At 32.9% G+C, this 13,890-nt stretch overlaps 2 protein-coding genes across 2 annotated transcripts; both read right to left on the reverse strand.

Annotated features, from left to right (window-relative positions):
* LOC18610239 (putative methylesterase 11, chloroplastic) lies at positions 868-4,212 on the reverse strand. The gene is made up of 5 exons (XM_007045777.2): positions 3,576-4,212; positions 2,264-2,500; positions 2,001-2,144; positions 1,503-1,634; positions 868-1,379 (listed from the first exon to the last, which is right to left on the reverse strand). Exons 1-5 carry the CDS (start codon positions 4,026-4,028, stop codon positions 1,047-1,049), a joined length of 1,299 nt encoding a protein of 432 aa, XP_007045839.2. The 5' UTR covers positions 4,029-4,212; the 3' UTR covers positions 868-1,046.
* On the reverse strand, positions 4,885-11,164 carry LOC18610240 (pre-mRNA-splicing factor ATP-dependent RNA helicase DEAH10). Its single transcript, XM_018115600.1, has 13 exons — positions 11,035-11,164; positions 10,887-10,933; positions 10,714-10,794; positions 10,393-10,609; positions 9,779-10,196; positions 9,177-9,380; positions 8,516-8,676; positions 8,033-8,218; positions 6,942-7,173; positions 6,613-6,812; positions 6,268-6,402; positions 5,831-6,036; positions 4,885-5,579 (listed from the first exon to the last, which is right to left on the reverse strand). Exons 1-12 carry the CDS (start codon positions 11,130-11,132, stop codon positions 5,853-5,855), a joined length of 2,163 nt encoding a protein of 720 aa, XP_017971089.1. The 5' UTR covers positions 11,133-11,164; the 3' UTR covers positions 4,885-5,579; positions 5,831-5,852.

The raw sequence follows: 13,890 nt of genomic DNA on the forward strand, positions 1-13,890 counted from the left end.
AAATTTTTATATTTTTATTTTAAATTAAATAAATTTTTTTTATTAACAATTGACTAATTGTTGTTAGTCAAAATATCACTCTCGTGACATGTTGACATGCAATCATAAATACTTAACTTATTATGTTGATGTAACATGATAATATAACTGCGTGACATTTTTCACATTCGACGTCAATGTTGTGCATATGCACAAAATGAAAAATATTATTTTGATTAACGATAATTGATTAATTGATAATCGAGACTATTTAAGTAAAAAATAATAATAAAATATTTGATTAAATATAATAAAATAATAAAATATATTTATTTTTTTAAATAATTCAAAAAAAAATTAAATATTATACTATTTAGTTAACCGAATACGATAATTTTATAATTTCTCGCCTTTTTGTCAAACTCAAAAAAATTAGTGGTGGCATGCATTTGCCACATCACCAAACAATGGTGTTAAAAGGTTTTGCTAGGCTAAACATCTATGTATTATCTGGTAGTTAGGTACATTGCTACTTTCAAATTTCCAATTCAAAAGGCTAAAACAATCTGAGCTATAGGTTTTGGATTCTACCCTTTTTATCATTTGGCATTTGTGGTTGGTGTGGATTCTTGTTAGCAAGTTCCTTTGGTAGGCAATGGATTTAGATACCAATTATGGCACCAAAGAGGAGGTCAGCTGACTAATGAAGAGGACAAGTCATTTGATTTTCTCTAATTGAATTATGTTACGAGGGACATCAAGGTATGTTATGAGTGACTTCAAAGAATTCGAACCTGGCCCTTTAAGTAGGGATCCGTAAACCTATGGTTGAGTTAAAAGATTGCATTTTGTCCGTACTTTTTAACTTACGATAAAGTCAAAAAAATATGTAGTAAATCATTTACATTGCCCTGATTGGTACCTATAAGACAGAAATACAAGTAAAAATCCTTGATTGATAGAATTTGTACATTACAGATAGGAATACAACAGCATAGGCATGCACATGGTTATGAATAATTTAATTGTTTCTGCTTGCAGTGTCACAAAATGCAGCAGATGCAGGATCAGAATGTGCCATATTCCAAAAGATGCCTCAGCTCAGGTGCACTGCTGCAGGCCTGCTTTGCTGGAAGCTGTGCTATTTCTATAAGTATCTTGTGCAAACCTTGAGGCCTTGAGAAGAAAGGGGCATGATCAGAACCCTTAAGCTGGAAGACTTGTTCTGGTGGATTGGATTTTATCATGGCTTCCTGTAAAGGGATAGCAATGGCACGATCTTCCTGAGTTTTTACATAGAAGCGTCGGATGGAGCCATAGTTCATATCAGAAAGTGAAAGCTTCTCTAAAACCGGCGCGAAAGGGATTGGTCTCATTGATACTGATGCCAGGGCAACATCCTGGGGAAGACAAAAGATTTAGCATCCTTAGCAATGACATTACAAACTCGATGTAGAAATGTTGCAAGCAAGTACACAAGCAGTCACTTTCCCAACAGCAATGGTAATTTTTGGAGACGGTACCTTAGCTGAACTTTGATTGAAGAACAAGTCTCTCAATGATGTTTTGTCGAGATCAACAGCAGTTGGAGGGTTGTTATTACCGTTGGCATACAAAAATATCTGAGCCTGTCGCATCAGATCATTCGAGCCCGTCTGGTATATAAAGTGAAGTATCAGCATACATTGATGCAGAAAGCAGTTCAAAGAACTTTGTTTTCAGGATCAGGAACTTAACCATGGAGTCCTACCACTTTTAAGTAACAGAAATACTACTCAACCTTATTCTACCATAACTTTTGATCATACTGAAAAAAACCACATCTCAAGCAAAAGGTTTCAGTGCCCCAGAAATTGGACATTTGCAGATGATAGCTTGGTGAATTAATAAGAACTAGTTACGGTCAACAGTTTCGTTCATCATTAACTTGAGTTGTGTCAGTCTGATTATTAAGATAATCTGAGGCAGTTTCGACAGCTAGATGATTTCGAGTTGAATGTATAAAATGCCATGAGCCGAACCTGTTGGGAGAACATATCCAGGGTACTCTGGCCACTAGTCAACATTGCTGCAGCAACAAAAATAGCTTTTGCAATCTTAGATGGATACAACTCCATCACAAAGGAGATACAAGCACCACCAAAATCATGTCCCACCAAAAGGACCTGCAGTTTATTTTGAAATCAAGACTGGTATGATCAATCAAACATACAGATTAATCTGCTAGCTGATGCATACGCATATTTCTTTTAAATTCACTTTGAAAATATTGAAATCACCAAACCTTCTTCCCATCTTCTAGCTTGTCAAAGATATCAGTGAGTGGCTTTACATACTGTGCCAAAGAAGTGATGCTGTTTGTATCAAAAGAACTAACTCCAGAACCAGTCAAGTCAACAGCATCGACTTTGAACCCACTTTCCTCCAAAAGTGTCATTGTTTTGTACCAACACCAAGCACCAAAACCACCTCCATGGACAAGCACAAGATGGTTGGTTTCAAGACCATGAATCTTGACTCCCTGGAGGAAGAATTTTTTATTAACTAGCTAGGTAAGTTCTTAAATTTTATATATAATAAGAATGAGAAATTAGATTCAATGAAGCATATTATATGCTTCAGGAGACTTGATTTTCTCTTTGCAAAATTCAAAGGTGACCTATACCCATTTGAATGTGAATGATCCACCGTTCTTTGTTGAACATTTCAACCATCTGATGACAACACCCAAGATGGAAAATAGATGTAAATTAGACATAAATATAGAAAAACTTTCCCATGGCTAAAAATTCAGCAATAACGCCACCACTACCAGGTTACTACTAGAACAGGTTTGAATCAAAGAATCAACACTTTGACCAACTTGAGTCAAGTGTTATGGCTATATAAGAATGATTGAAGGCAAATTTTATTCAAATTAAAGAAAGTAATCCACCACATAAATCCCCATATCCTCTATTTTAAGATCTTAGCATAAAGGGAACAAAAAAAAAAAAAGACTAACTAAATTTTGAAGGGAAATAGGATTGGAAGCCCTCTAAATAACACCAAATAAATATAATGTTTCTTTTCAAAAATAGAAATAAAAGTCTATTATACAATGGTGCACATGTTGTCAAGAATTTTGAATTATTTTACTATCTCAACAAGGATATATTTATTTTCTTCTAGTATTAATTTGACTAAGAAACTCAAATGATTTAATAACCTTCCTCATTCTCTAAGGTGCATGCCAAGATTTTTCTTTTAATTAATTAGGGATTTCCTAACTTTTAAAAATTATTGAGATTTAAAAATTTAACGTGTTAATTAAATCTCAATTTAAATTTTTATATTTTATTTTTCAAACAATCTCGATATTTTTCATAGTTTTCAATTAATAAGAATGGATATGAGTATGATTGTTAAAATGGGTTTAAGTCGATTACTATTAACAAATTAAATTTAAGCTTTCTGAAAATTACGGTCCGAAAAATTACTATGGTACTTTAACTATGATTAATAAACATGAGAATTTATATTCATAAATAAAAAAGTTAATTGAAATATAATTAGAAAAAAAAGGTATGAAAAAAAAATGAGAAAAATAGTCAAACCTGCTGGCTGTTGACAAGTTGTTGAGGCCTTAACGTAGGATCGGATGGTGAAGGTTGCCTAGTGCTTGAACTCCTCGGAAAACGATGCTTCTTCGAACCCGGCGAGGGATGAACGACCGAAGTTGATCGGATAAAAGGAAGAGAGTTGTTGCTCTGATGATGCCGGAACAGCAACGCAGCGGCAATAGCTTGTTCTTGGATGACAGCAGACTCATGTTGGTCAAGGTCAAGACTCCCTGCTGATGATGCTCTCCTCTTGTCCCTCTCCTTCCTCGAGGAAGAAGAAGTAAACGAAGACAAAAAGCTCGGCCTTGCATTAAACGAAGGTGTGAAGGCGGCGGAGGAGGAAGTGGCGGGGCGGGAGGGTAGAGGGCGTGGCGGAGGATACCTTGAAGCTCTCCTCGGGGACGCTTTTCGATCATCAGGATATATACAACCGAACGTATTTCCCATATTCAAAATTCCTTTCAAATTACTATATATATATATATATGTCTGCTGTTCCTGTTAATCCAAAGAGAAGACAGAAGAGGAAGGGAAGTGTTGGAGCTGAGATCGTGGCGTTGTTTTGTTTCTTTATTAAGTTCTCTTTGCATGTGGTGCAGAAATGAGAGAAGGGCGAAGAATGCAATTTATGAATGAGACAAACTGGCCGGAGTTATATTATTGGCTTAATTTTTCTAACTTATTAATACGTCAAAAAAAATTAAATGAAATTAAAAATATTCAAATATTGAAATTATTTAAAAAATTGAATTTATTTCGTGATAAAATTTGTTGTCTTTATCGAGATAGTAAATTAAGATAATGATTATATTTTTTAATCTTCAAGAATCGTCTAATTTGAAGATATAAATTTTAATTAACACATTATCGAGATAATTATCCTCTCTTTGTAAAAAACTTAAATTGCTTTGAAAATTCAAGATTTTATTCTTCGACTCACAACTTTTTTTATTATTTATTTATTTTTTCATTTTGAATATTTTATATTTTATATATATTTATTTAACACTCAAACATTTAACTAATTGATTAGTACATAACCACCTGTTTAAAGAATAAAATTCGAATCCCCTTCTCCAATTATAAAAAATATATATATTTATTTAAAGAATAATATAAAAATAAATAATAAAAGGATCGATCAAACTAAACATTCTGTGGTTGAGTACCCTCAAAGAGCAGCAAAAGGCTCAATAGTAGGGCTTTGTTTCCAAAGAATTTTCAATAGATTTTTGGTATAATTTTCTTTAAAGAAGCTGCAAGTATGTCCCCTCATTGTTCTAACATCATCATTATATGCCAATGAGTTAAATGACAAGAAAGCTGCATGAAGATACATAATTTAGAGATTCAAATACTAAACATTACAATCTGTTAAAAGTAATGGGAATATTCATGATTGAAGCAAACTGGGTTTCAAAAATATTCTAAGCCTTTACAGGTATTCTTTGGTTCTAAAATGGGGGTGATATCTACTACTACAGGGGCAAGGAAGCCAATTGGCCTTTGTAACTTTACAGGTAGCACTCCTGAAGAAAATACAAAGGAGTAGTGGCTAACTGGAGATATCATTACAAACAAATGAAAGTTGTAAAAGAATTAGTCCGTGATGTGAGGAGTTAGTTGGTACCATGACTGACTTACAATGTCGCCACGAGCCTATCATGATGAAGAGTAAGTTGAGTTCTCAACTTCTCAAAATCCAACAGCTTGGATTCCTTCAGCTGGAGATGCCAAAATTCATAACTCCGTCCCAAGAATGTAGATGGGAAAACCCTTTGCAAGGACTCCCTTCGTCAACACTCATATCGGAAATCCCATGGAACTCTATCCGAAAGCTATAGCTATTCAGGGGTTGAGAAAATTTCAAAATTCTCAGCTATCTGGGAGAGCATAACTGAATTCCATTGTCCAAATGATATCATCATGGCCACTTCTCCCAAAGGCAAAATATAGATATCAACCCAAGAATGCCAATCCTCCAACCAACATCTTTTGCTGTTGCACGACAGAAATTGAATAATCAAAGAGCAGCTCTAGGAATTATTATAATCAAAGGGTAAGGCGTCAGGACTAATTCATGCCAATTCAAATACTTAATGTGTCCCATTTAAACTATAGGTACCCAAGGCAGGGAACATATTCACCTCAAATTAACCAGTTCCAAAGGAAAAGTCTAAAGCCAATGATTTAGGGCATCAACGCAGATGATCAAATCATGAACCAAAACAATACTGCAAGTAAATTACCTGTTAATACTCATAAGAGACATTACTCCTGCCTGGCATAATAGTGGGGGGCTAACTCAGTCAACCAAAAGCCATCAATTATTGTTACATTGCGGATGTACTCCTTAGAAGTTTTGACAAACTCGTTGAAAATAATGCAGTCAGCTTTAGTGTGGAATAATACAGAAGTAGGGTGGATGTGCACCACCTCACCACTTGCCAAAGCCCTGCCATTTGAATATGTAAATGTGAGAGGTAGCTTGTAAGGACATACTGAATAACCAAACTAACAAAACCTGAAAATCTAAGAGCAAAGTGAAGATAAAACATGGAGATAACAAGCTAGAAAACATGAGTACATCCTTAAAAAGGAATGCTTGTCTAGAAAGAGTTACTATTAGATGAACTCGACAAGCTTGCCAAAGAAATATCAAAACCAATCAAAGTGTATTTGAAACCTGTATGTTTTGTTGGGCTGCTTCAAAGCTGCATTAAGGAAAAAAGCAGCAGCAAGGCATCTACGGAACTGAAGTGTGTCATCTCCGCAAGAAGAAATACAAAGGCCCATTTGTTCAACATGTTGTTGGATTTGACTGCAGTAAACCACCTAATTAACTTAGAGATGCTTACTTATAGGTCTTTGGATACAACTTCCCAAATAAAACAACATAAGAATTACTAATTACCAAATTATTATATATCTAGGATCTTTTAAAAGAATACCCTGGACCCTTATTTAACAGGAGCATGTTTATTGAATGTGAAAGTCCAAAAAATTAAATATGAGTTTCTGTGAGTCCAACCTGTGGATGTCGCGAGCATGTCTCAAAGAACGGCTACTGATAAAGTTTTCCTTGCACCATTTTCTAAGAATTTTTTCATGCTTGTCTTTGCCAACCTCTGACTTTCTCTTCTCCAATAAATCATTAGATGCTCGGTATACATTTATCAAAGTGAGATGGTCTCCCTCAGGACTTGCAAAGCAATTCTTTGCAGTTCTTGCCTGGCCAATAAGAAAAAGTATGTTATGGTTTTTTATCATTAATAGGAAAAGAGGAACACAGCAATGGAGCAAAACAAATAAGACCACATGCATGATGATGATAAAACTTTGCAATACACAAACACATGCCTCATTTTTCTTCTCACGCGGCTCATAAAAAATAGATTCTACTGAGAGCATTGCAACAGCAATCAACATTTCTTCTAGGCAGTTGAACTGGCTAGCTAGGATGAGAGCTTTAGAATAAATGGGATCTAATGGGAGACGAGCCATTTGATGACCAACTGGATCTGACAGTTTGCAGTCATCTGTTAAAGCACCTAGCAAGATCAACTCCTCCACTGATCTTTTAATAGCAGCCCTGTCCAAATGTGAAATAGAATCATTCATCATTATTCACCACAGAATAAAGGGAAATTTAAGCAGCATTAAAAAAAATCCACTTTATCTAAATTTGTTGAATGGCTAACCACATTGGAAAAGAAAGTTACAAATTTATTCAGAACTACCAAACATTATCTCTCAAATCAGTGCCATAAAGCTCAAACACTAGACACCAAATTGATGAATACACAAGAAGCCAATAACATATACGAACTAACAGAGAGAAAGTACATTTTGAGATAAGGCCTATTTTCTGGTGTGACTAAATAAGTGGAAGAGGAGTTCAAGTCTTCAAACCAGATGCTTGTACAAGAATGTTAATTTATTAGACATCTACATCACCTCTCTCATGACCATGATTTGGCAAGATCCTGAGCAAGCAATAATCTGTATTACTTATGTTAAGATCCCCAGGTTGTACGGGTTTTACCAAATTACAAACAGCCCAAAGCCAACTTCAAGAACCAACCAACTGCAACAACACATTGACATAATTTTTAACTACTAAGACTTTCGATGCAATGTTTTCTTCATTAATAATATTACCAAAAACAACAATAAGGGGCCTGCCATCTGGTTTTGTCCATAGTGGACGGGTAGCTTTCAAGTTGGGGACACTAGAAGCCACTACAAGGAAAGAGGAAGAACAGACAGATAAAATTGGGTAGATCAATTTATCACATATGATATGTAAAAGATGATAGATAAAGCAAAAGACATCAACACAATTAGCTGAAATTAACCTAATATGATTTCATATTGATGCTTGAGTAATAATTCATCCACAAAAATGCACAAATATGCAACTAAATTAAAGAAAACGTAAAGGTGTTCACCTTGAGGGTTTTTCTATGAAGTCAAATCCAAAAATATCATCAACACCCAGGGCCTTGAGCTGCAAAATGACATTCGAGAGGTTGCACCTTTTAATCTCGGGCTTGGTTGAATCCTCAAGCTTCTCAAACTCGCTCTCTGGGTAGAGACGGAAACACTTTCCACGTCCGTCACGCCCTGCACGTCCACTATAGGAAGAAAATTATTGTCATTATGGATTATTTTTTAAAAGCCATCATCTTATCTATCCACGTTTGCCAAGTATCTTCGATTATAACAACAAGAGAAGTGAACCACAAAGAAAAAATTAAATGCAGGCTACAATGTTGAAGCATAAAGCAGAAACACACAGTTTAAGACAAAATACTAGCAATATGCAACAAGTTAAGACTTAAGACTCCCTCAACTCTTCTTGAAAACAAGTCAATAAACTGAGATCAATCAAGGCTTAAATGTAAAAAGAATGTTTATTGTTCATATCCTACCTTCTTTGGAGTGCTTGTGCTTTTGAAGTTGGAACAACAATCAATGATTCCATCCCTTTGATCGGATCATAGCAGCGTGCTTTTACAACTCCAGGATCTATAACATACTTAACTCCAGGTATTGTCACTGATGTCTCAGCAATATTGGTTGCTAATATAACCTAAACAGAACCATATATTGACAGGATTAACTGATCACCCAATTGAAAGTTTCATTTAATACATTTTTCACTAACAGTTGAGAGTTTTAAATGACAAACTAAAATGAAAAAAGGGAGGGAAGCAAAACAAGAGATGTTGGAGTAGTGCCAGAGAACAAAAAATGGCCTATAAGACCACAAGTTCTGCAGGTGCACCTCAAAGCTAGGAGTATTTTTGAAGCTAAAGGCAGCTTTAAGGTAAAATTGCATCATGCTGTAACATAAGATTTACTGGTATGATTTACAGAGATTGCATTTGGAGAATATATGCACTTGCTATCTCTATTTCATTTAACATTAAGAACAATCTGGTTAAAAATAAATTTAATAGTGTACACTCATTACATTGAAGTTAATTCTCGAACTGGCAACATATTATACAGAGTGGGTATTTACTACATTAATTATATACACAAAGAACACCAGTTTATACACATGGTAAAAGATAATTACGAAGCTACCTTACGGAAACCTGCAGGAGCAGGTGCAAAAACTCGCATTTGCTGTTCTGAAGGAAGAGACGAAAATATAGGAGCTGTTGACATTTTTCGACTATCTTCAGGTAATTGTCGTAAATTGTCCTGGATTTGCTTTTCAACAGATTCGATCTCTTCTTGCCCAGTCAAAAATACAAGAATGTCACCAGGGGCCTCCTCTAAATGAATCTAATACAGTAAAGAAAGGCACAGATCAGGACCCTTATGATTATATTTAACCAAAATATTTTAATGCTCCCAGAAGGAGCATTTTTCAGGCAAAAACAAGGAGATAGAGTCCAACAAATATATAAAAATGTATATGGAAATACTTTCAACATTTACCACACAGAAGAACAAAAATTACAATAAACAAAATAATTTATCAATTCAAGAACACAATACAGAGACTCAGACAGAATAAATGTGGACACATGCATGGCTGATTAAAAGTTTCTTTCTTTGATAAGCAGAAAAGAATTTGGGTAAACATAAATCAATTGCCATTCAACTTGAACTCTGAACCCCAGAACCAGGGCAAAGATGCAGAACCAATAAAGACAATTCTAAAGAGCACTGATAACTACCTGGAAAATGGTGATAATTGCTGAATCTAAATAATCAGTCTGAGGATTGACAGTATAAAATATATCCACTGGAAACTGTCGACCTTGAATGTGAACTGCTCTTGCACCACCAAAGTATTCAGAGAACACACGTGCATCCAAGCTGGCAGACATGATGATTAATTTCAAAGGAGGTAATTTCCTCCCCTCGCATTGCTTTAAAACACTGATGCATGGATCAGCGTTTTCTTTCTCCAAGATTGCACCATCACTTGCCCTCTTATGACCTACACTAGTATGGTCTCTTATATATTTGGACCTCACATTGTGTACCTTTTTCAGCAAACCCAACAATACATCAGTGTGGACAGTTCTCTCATGAGCTTCGTCAACAACGATCACTGAATACTTAGAGAGATATGGATCCAATAATGCCTCCCTGAAAGAGCAGAAAACCTCATATCAGCTCACATCTAACCAAATAATCCAAGGTAACACTTCAAATGGTTGTTAACCCATCATATTACAGTTATGCAGTAATTCTAATGTTCATTAGCAATTTCATCAATATAAATCCAAATAAAACTAAGGTGTATCATCATGAAAAATACTTTTAAAAAGAAAAAGAAGATTACCTAAGAAGTAATCCATCAGTCATGTACTTGATACTTGTTGAGCTAGAAGTGACATCCTCAAACCTAATAGAATACCCAACTTTCTGCCCCAACTCAACACCACATTCCTCAGCTACCCTTTTCGCAACAGTAACAGCAGCAACACGCCTAGGCTGCGTTATCCCAACAGTTTTCCCACCACGGCAGAACCCAGCATTGAATAAAAACTGAGGTATCTCTACATAGAAACATACCACCCTATAAATATCACCACATTATCAAATTCAACAAACAAATTAAAACAGCAAAAGAAAGAAAGAAAGAAAGAATACTACTACTCACGGGTTGTTTTCCCACTTCCAGTTTCACCAACAATGATTAAGTTATCATGTTTCCGAACCTCCTCAATAAGTCTTCTCTCAACTAGAAGAGTAAAAAGGAACAACCTTTCTTTACCATAAAATCATAAACGCGATAACCTTTAAAAGGAAGAGATTTTTAGTAATCAAACAAACCTGAAGCAATAGGAAGAGACTTCCGCTGCTCTAAAATCTTCCGACTCCTGCAAAATTAAAATAATAATTAGATTCAAAATTGGATTTTTATTTAGTTTTTCTCCCCAATTTTCTCAGAAAAGAAAGGAAAGAAAACTGAAGAAAGGACCTGGCAAAGAAGTTGGGTTTATTGTTGTTGTTGTTGTTGTGGTTAAAGGAGAGGTTGCCGTTGGCGCTGGGGTTTGGGGTTTGCGCCATTGATGGCATCTTTGCTCTACAAGAGAAGAAGAAAGACGACCTTTTTACTTTGACCCAAACGAATACGTACTTCAATTTAAAACCCTGTTTTTGCTGTAACAAAAACTATTTTTTTAAAAAATTTAGTTGTTAGATGAAATAAATATATTAATTTATTTTTTGAAAGTTAAATATATTAATTATTATATCTAAATTTTTAAAATAGAACTTAATATATTAATTAGACTTCGCAATTTTATACGCAATATGACACGAGTTTAAGCAGGTTGGGATTTAAGATAATCGTATTTCGTGTATTAATTATGTTAAATCCACTTAAAATATTTTAGATATAATTAATTAATCGTATTATCGTGTATTCCTACAATTATTACTTATTTACTTAATCATGTTTACGTGTCATGTAGACGCGTTTAGTATGCGGTTAAGAATCATTTATTGATTTATATAAATAATAATATTTTTATAATGATTAAGATTTATTGATATTAAATTTTATTATATTTTGTATAGATTATGATATTTAAAATTTTTTGTTATAAATTTGAATAATATAATTATATTTTAGCACATATTTTAATTTAATCGTGTTAATTATATATGTCGTGTATTAATCATATCAATCATATAAACAAGTCATAAATTGTATAAATTTTAATCGTATTTATAGTGTCATATCATATAAAATTTACCTTAACATTACACGTTTATTATATATATCCATGTACGTATTTAAGACACGATTAATTAATTGTATCGTGTTTATATTTATCTATATAACTATTAATACTATATGTTTACATAACACAGTTAAGATATAAATACACGAATTACCAAGTCTAGTTCAAACTTTAGATAACTTATTTTCTTTTCTTTTTTTACAATTCTCAATTTAAGTTAAAATATACAATTAAATAATTACATTTACATTTTTTTGACCATTAATTGTTTATGTTTTTGCTCTCTTGTTCCATTGCCATAAGAACTTTTCTCTTTTTCAAAAAATTGCAACTTTCTAAGGTTTTTTTTTTTGTTTTGAAATAGATAATTATCCTTTCAATTGTTGATCAACAAATATTATTCATTCTATCCCCAAATGATTTTCACAAAAATTAAAATAAAATTTTTGATTTTAATTAAAATTTGAAAAAAATATATTTAATGCTTTTTAATAAACCTCATTTATAATTAAGTGACATTGTCATGTAACTCTATTTATAGTATAAACATATTAAATTCATTTATAAATCATGAATCTTATAGATCAATTTTGAAATACATAAGGAGGATTTCTCAAAGAGAATGGTCATATAACTAGAAACGATAATAAATAGTATGTAAATGGGTATATAATATTATTTGACCGGTTTAAATATAAAGTACTTATAAACAAGTTCAGGTAAGATCTCGATAGTAACTTTAAGGTATCCGTTATTCGAACCCAATTATAAATAATAAATTTTTTATATTTATTTTTAATATATATTAATTTTTAGAATATATGTATTACTTGTAATTAATAAATTATTTATTAATTTATAAATTATCTAAATATAAAATTTACTTTGACCATTTTAATTTTGTAGGCTTTTGGATAGATAGTTTAATGAGGGTATTAATGACTCTTGGTCATTCACCTAAGCCCATTACACAATGAAAATGCTATCACTAAGTCCTCGATCAATCTGTTGTAGTTAATATAAGCTTAACATCTGTCCCCAAATTTGAAAGAAGTTTATTTTCTCAATTGGAAATTCAATTAATAATTAAATTTTGGGATTTTGATTTGTTATTAACTTGAAGATATAACAAAATTTCAAGTGTAATTTGTCGAGATTTATTTATTTTAATTAATTTACATATTTTCTTAAGAATTATATTCTTTCTTGACTTAAAAATTTGAATTATTGGAATTATTGTGTTTATTCCCTTTTAACAAGCACTACAAAAAAAAGTTATAATTTAATTATATGTGTGTTTTAACCATAGTGACTATAACAAAAACCAACTCTTGCTTGTAATAATTATCATTTTGAGTTTTTTTTTTGTTGCTTTTCAAAATTTCATCAAATTAAAAATTTAAAAAGAAAAAATTATAAAAGAAATCTTTTACCATGTCAAATCTAAACTTTAGATTTTCATTGATATGAATAAAATGCTTATTGGTATCAATTTTCAACTATACTTTTTACGTGATCGAAATAATACATATAGCATGAGTCATCATATCATATCATGAGCTATGATTTGCCAAGTTGTTGGCATGAAAATATGATTTTCACATGATCTGAATGCTTCATTCATCATAACAAATTAGCATTAGCGTGAGCCATGAGTGATCAAGTTGTTGATGTAGAGAGCACATTATTTTGATGATATTTAACTATATAAGTTAAATAAATTGGGATTTCGTTTCAACTCCCATTAGTAAAATCAGTAAATGGCTGACCCTCAACCTAATCAGATACCAAACATTCCTGATGGGGAGTTAACATTTTTATTTACAAAGAATTTGACACATACTGATATATATGATCAGTTGATATTTGTAGGAGAAACTAGTCTTTATCTTTTTAACAATATAATGAATGGGGTTGCCAACTTACACACCAAATCATTTTAATCAGGTACAGATTCGATTGGGAGGAAGTGAAAATTATCGTTTACTCAAAAATGAATGGGCTGAATTCGCTCATCATAATGAATTCGTGGTTGGAGATGCCATTCACTGTTAGGGCATGTACAACGGTGGAATTGTGTCTCTTTT

Source organism: Theobroma cacao, chromosome 2, assembly GCF_000208745.1.
Source record: "Theobroma cacao cultivar B97-61/B2 chromosome 2, Criollo_cocoa_genome_V2, whole genome shotgun sequence".
In the NCBI taxonomy this organism is placed as follows: Eukaryota; Viridiplantae; Streptophyta; class Magnoliopsida; order Malvales; family Malvaceae; genus Theobroma; species Theobroma cacao.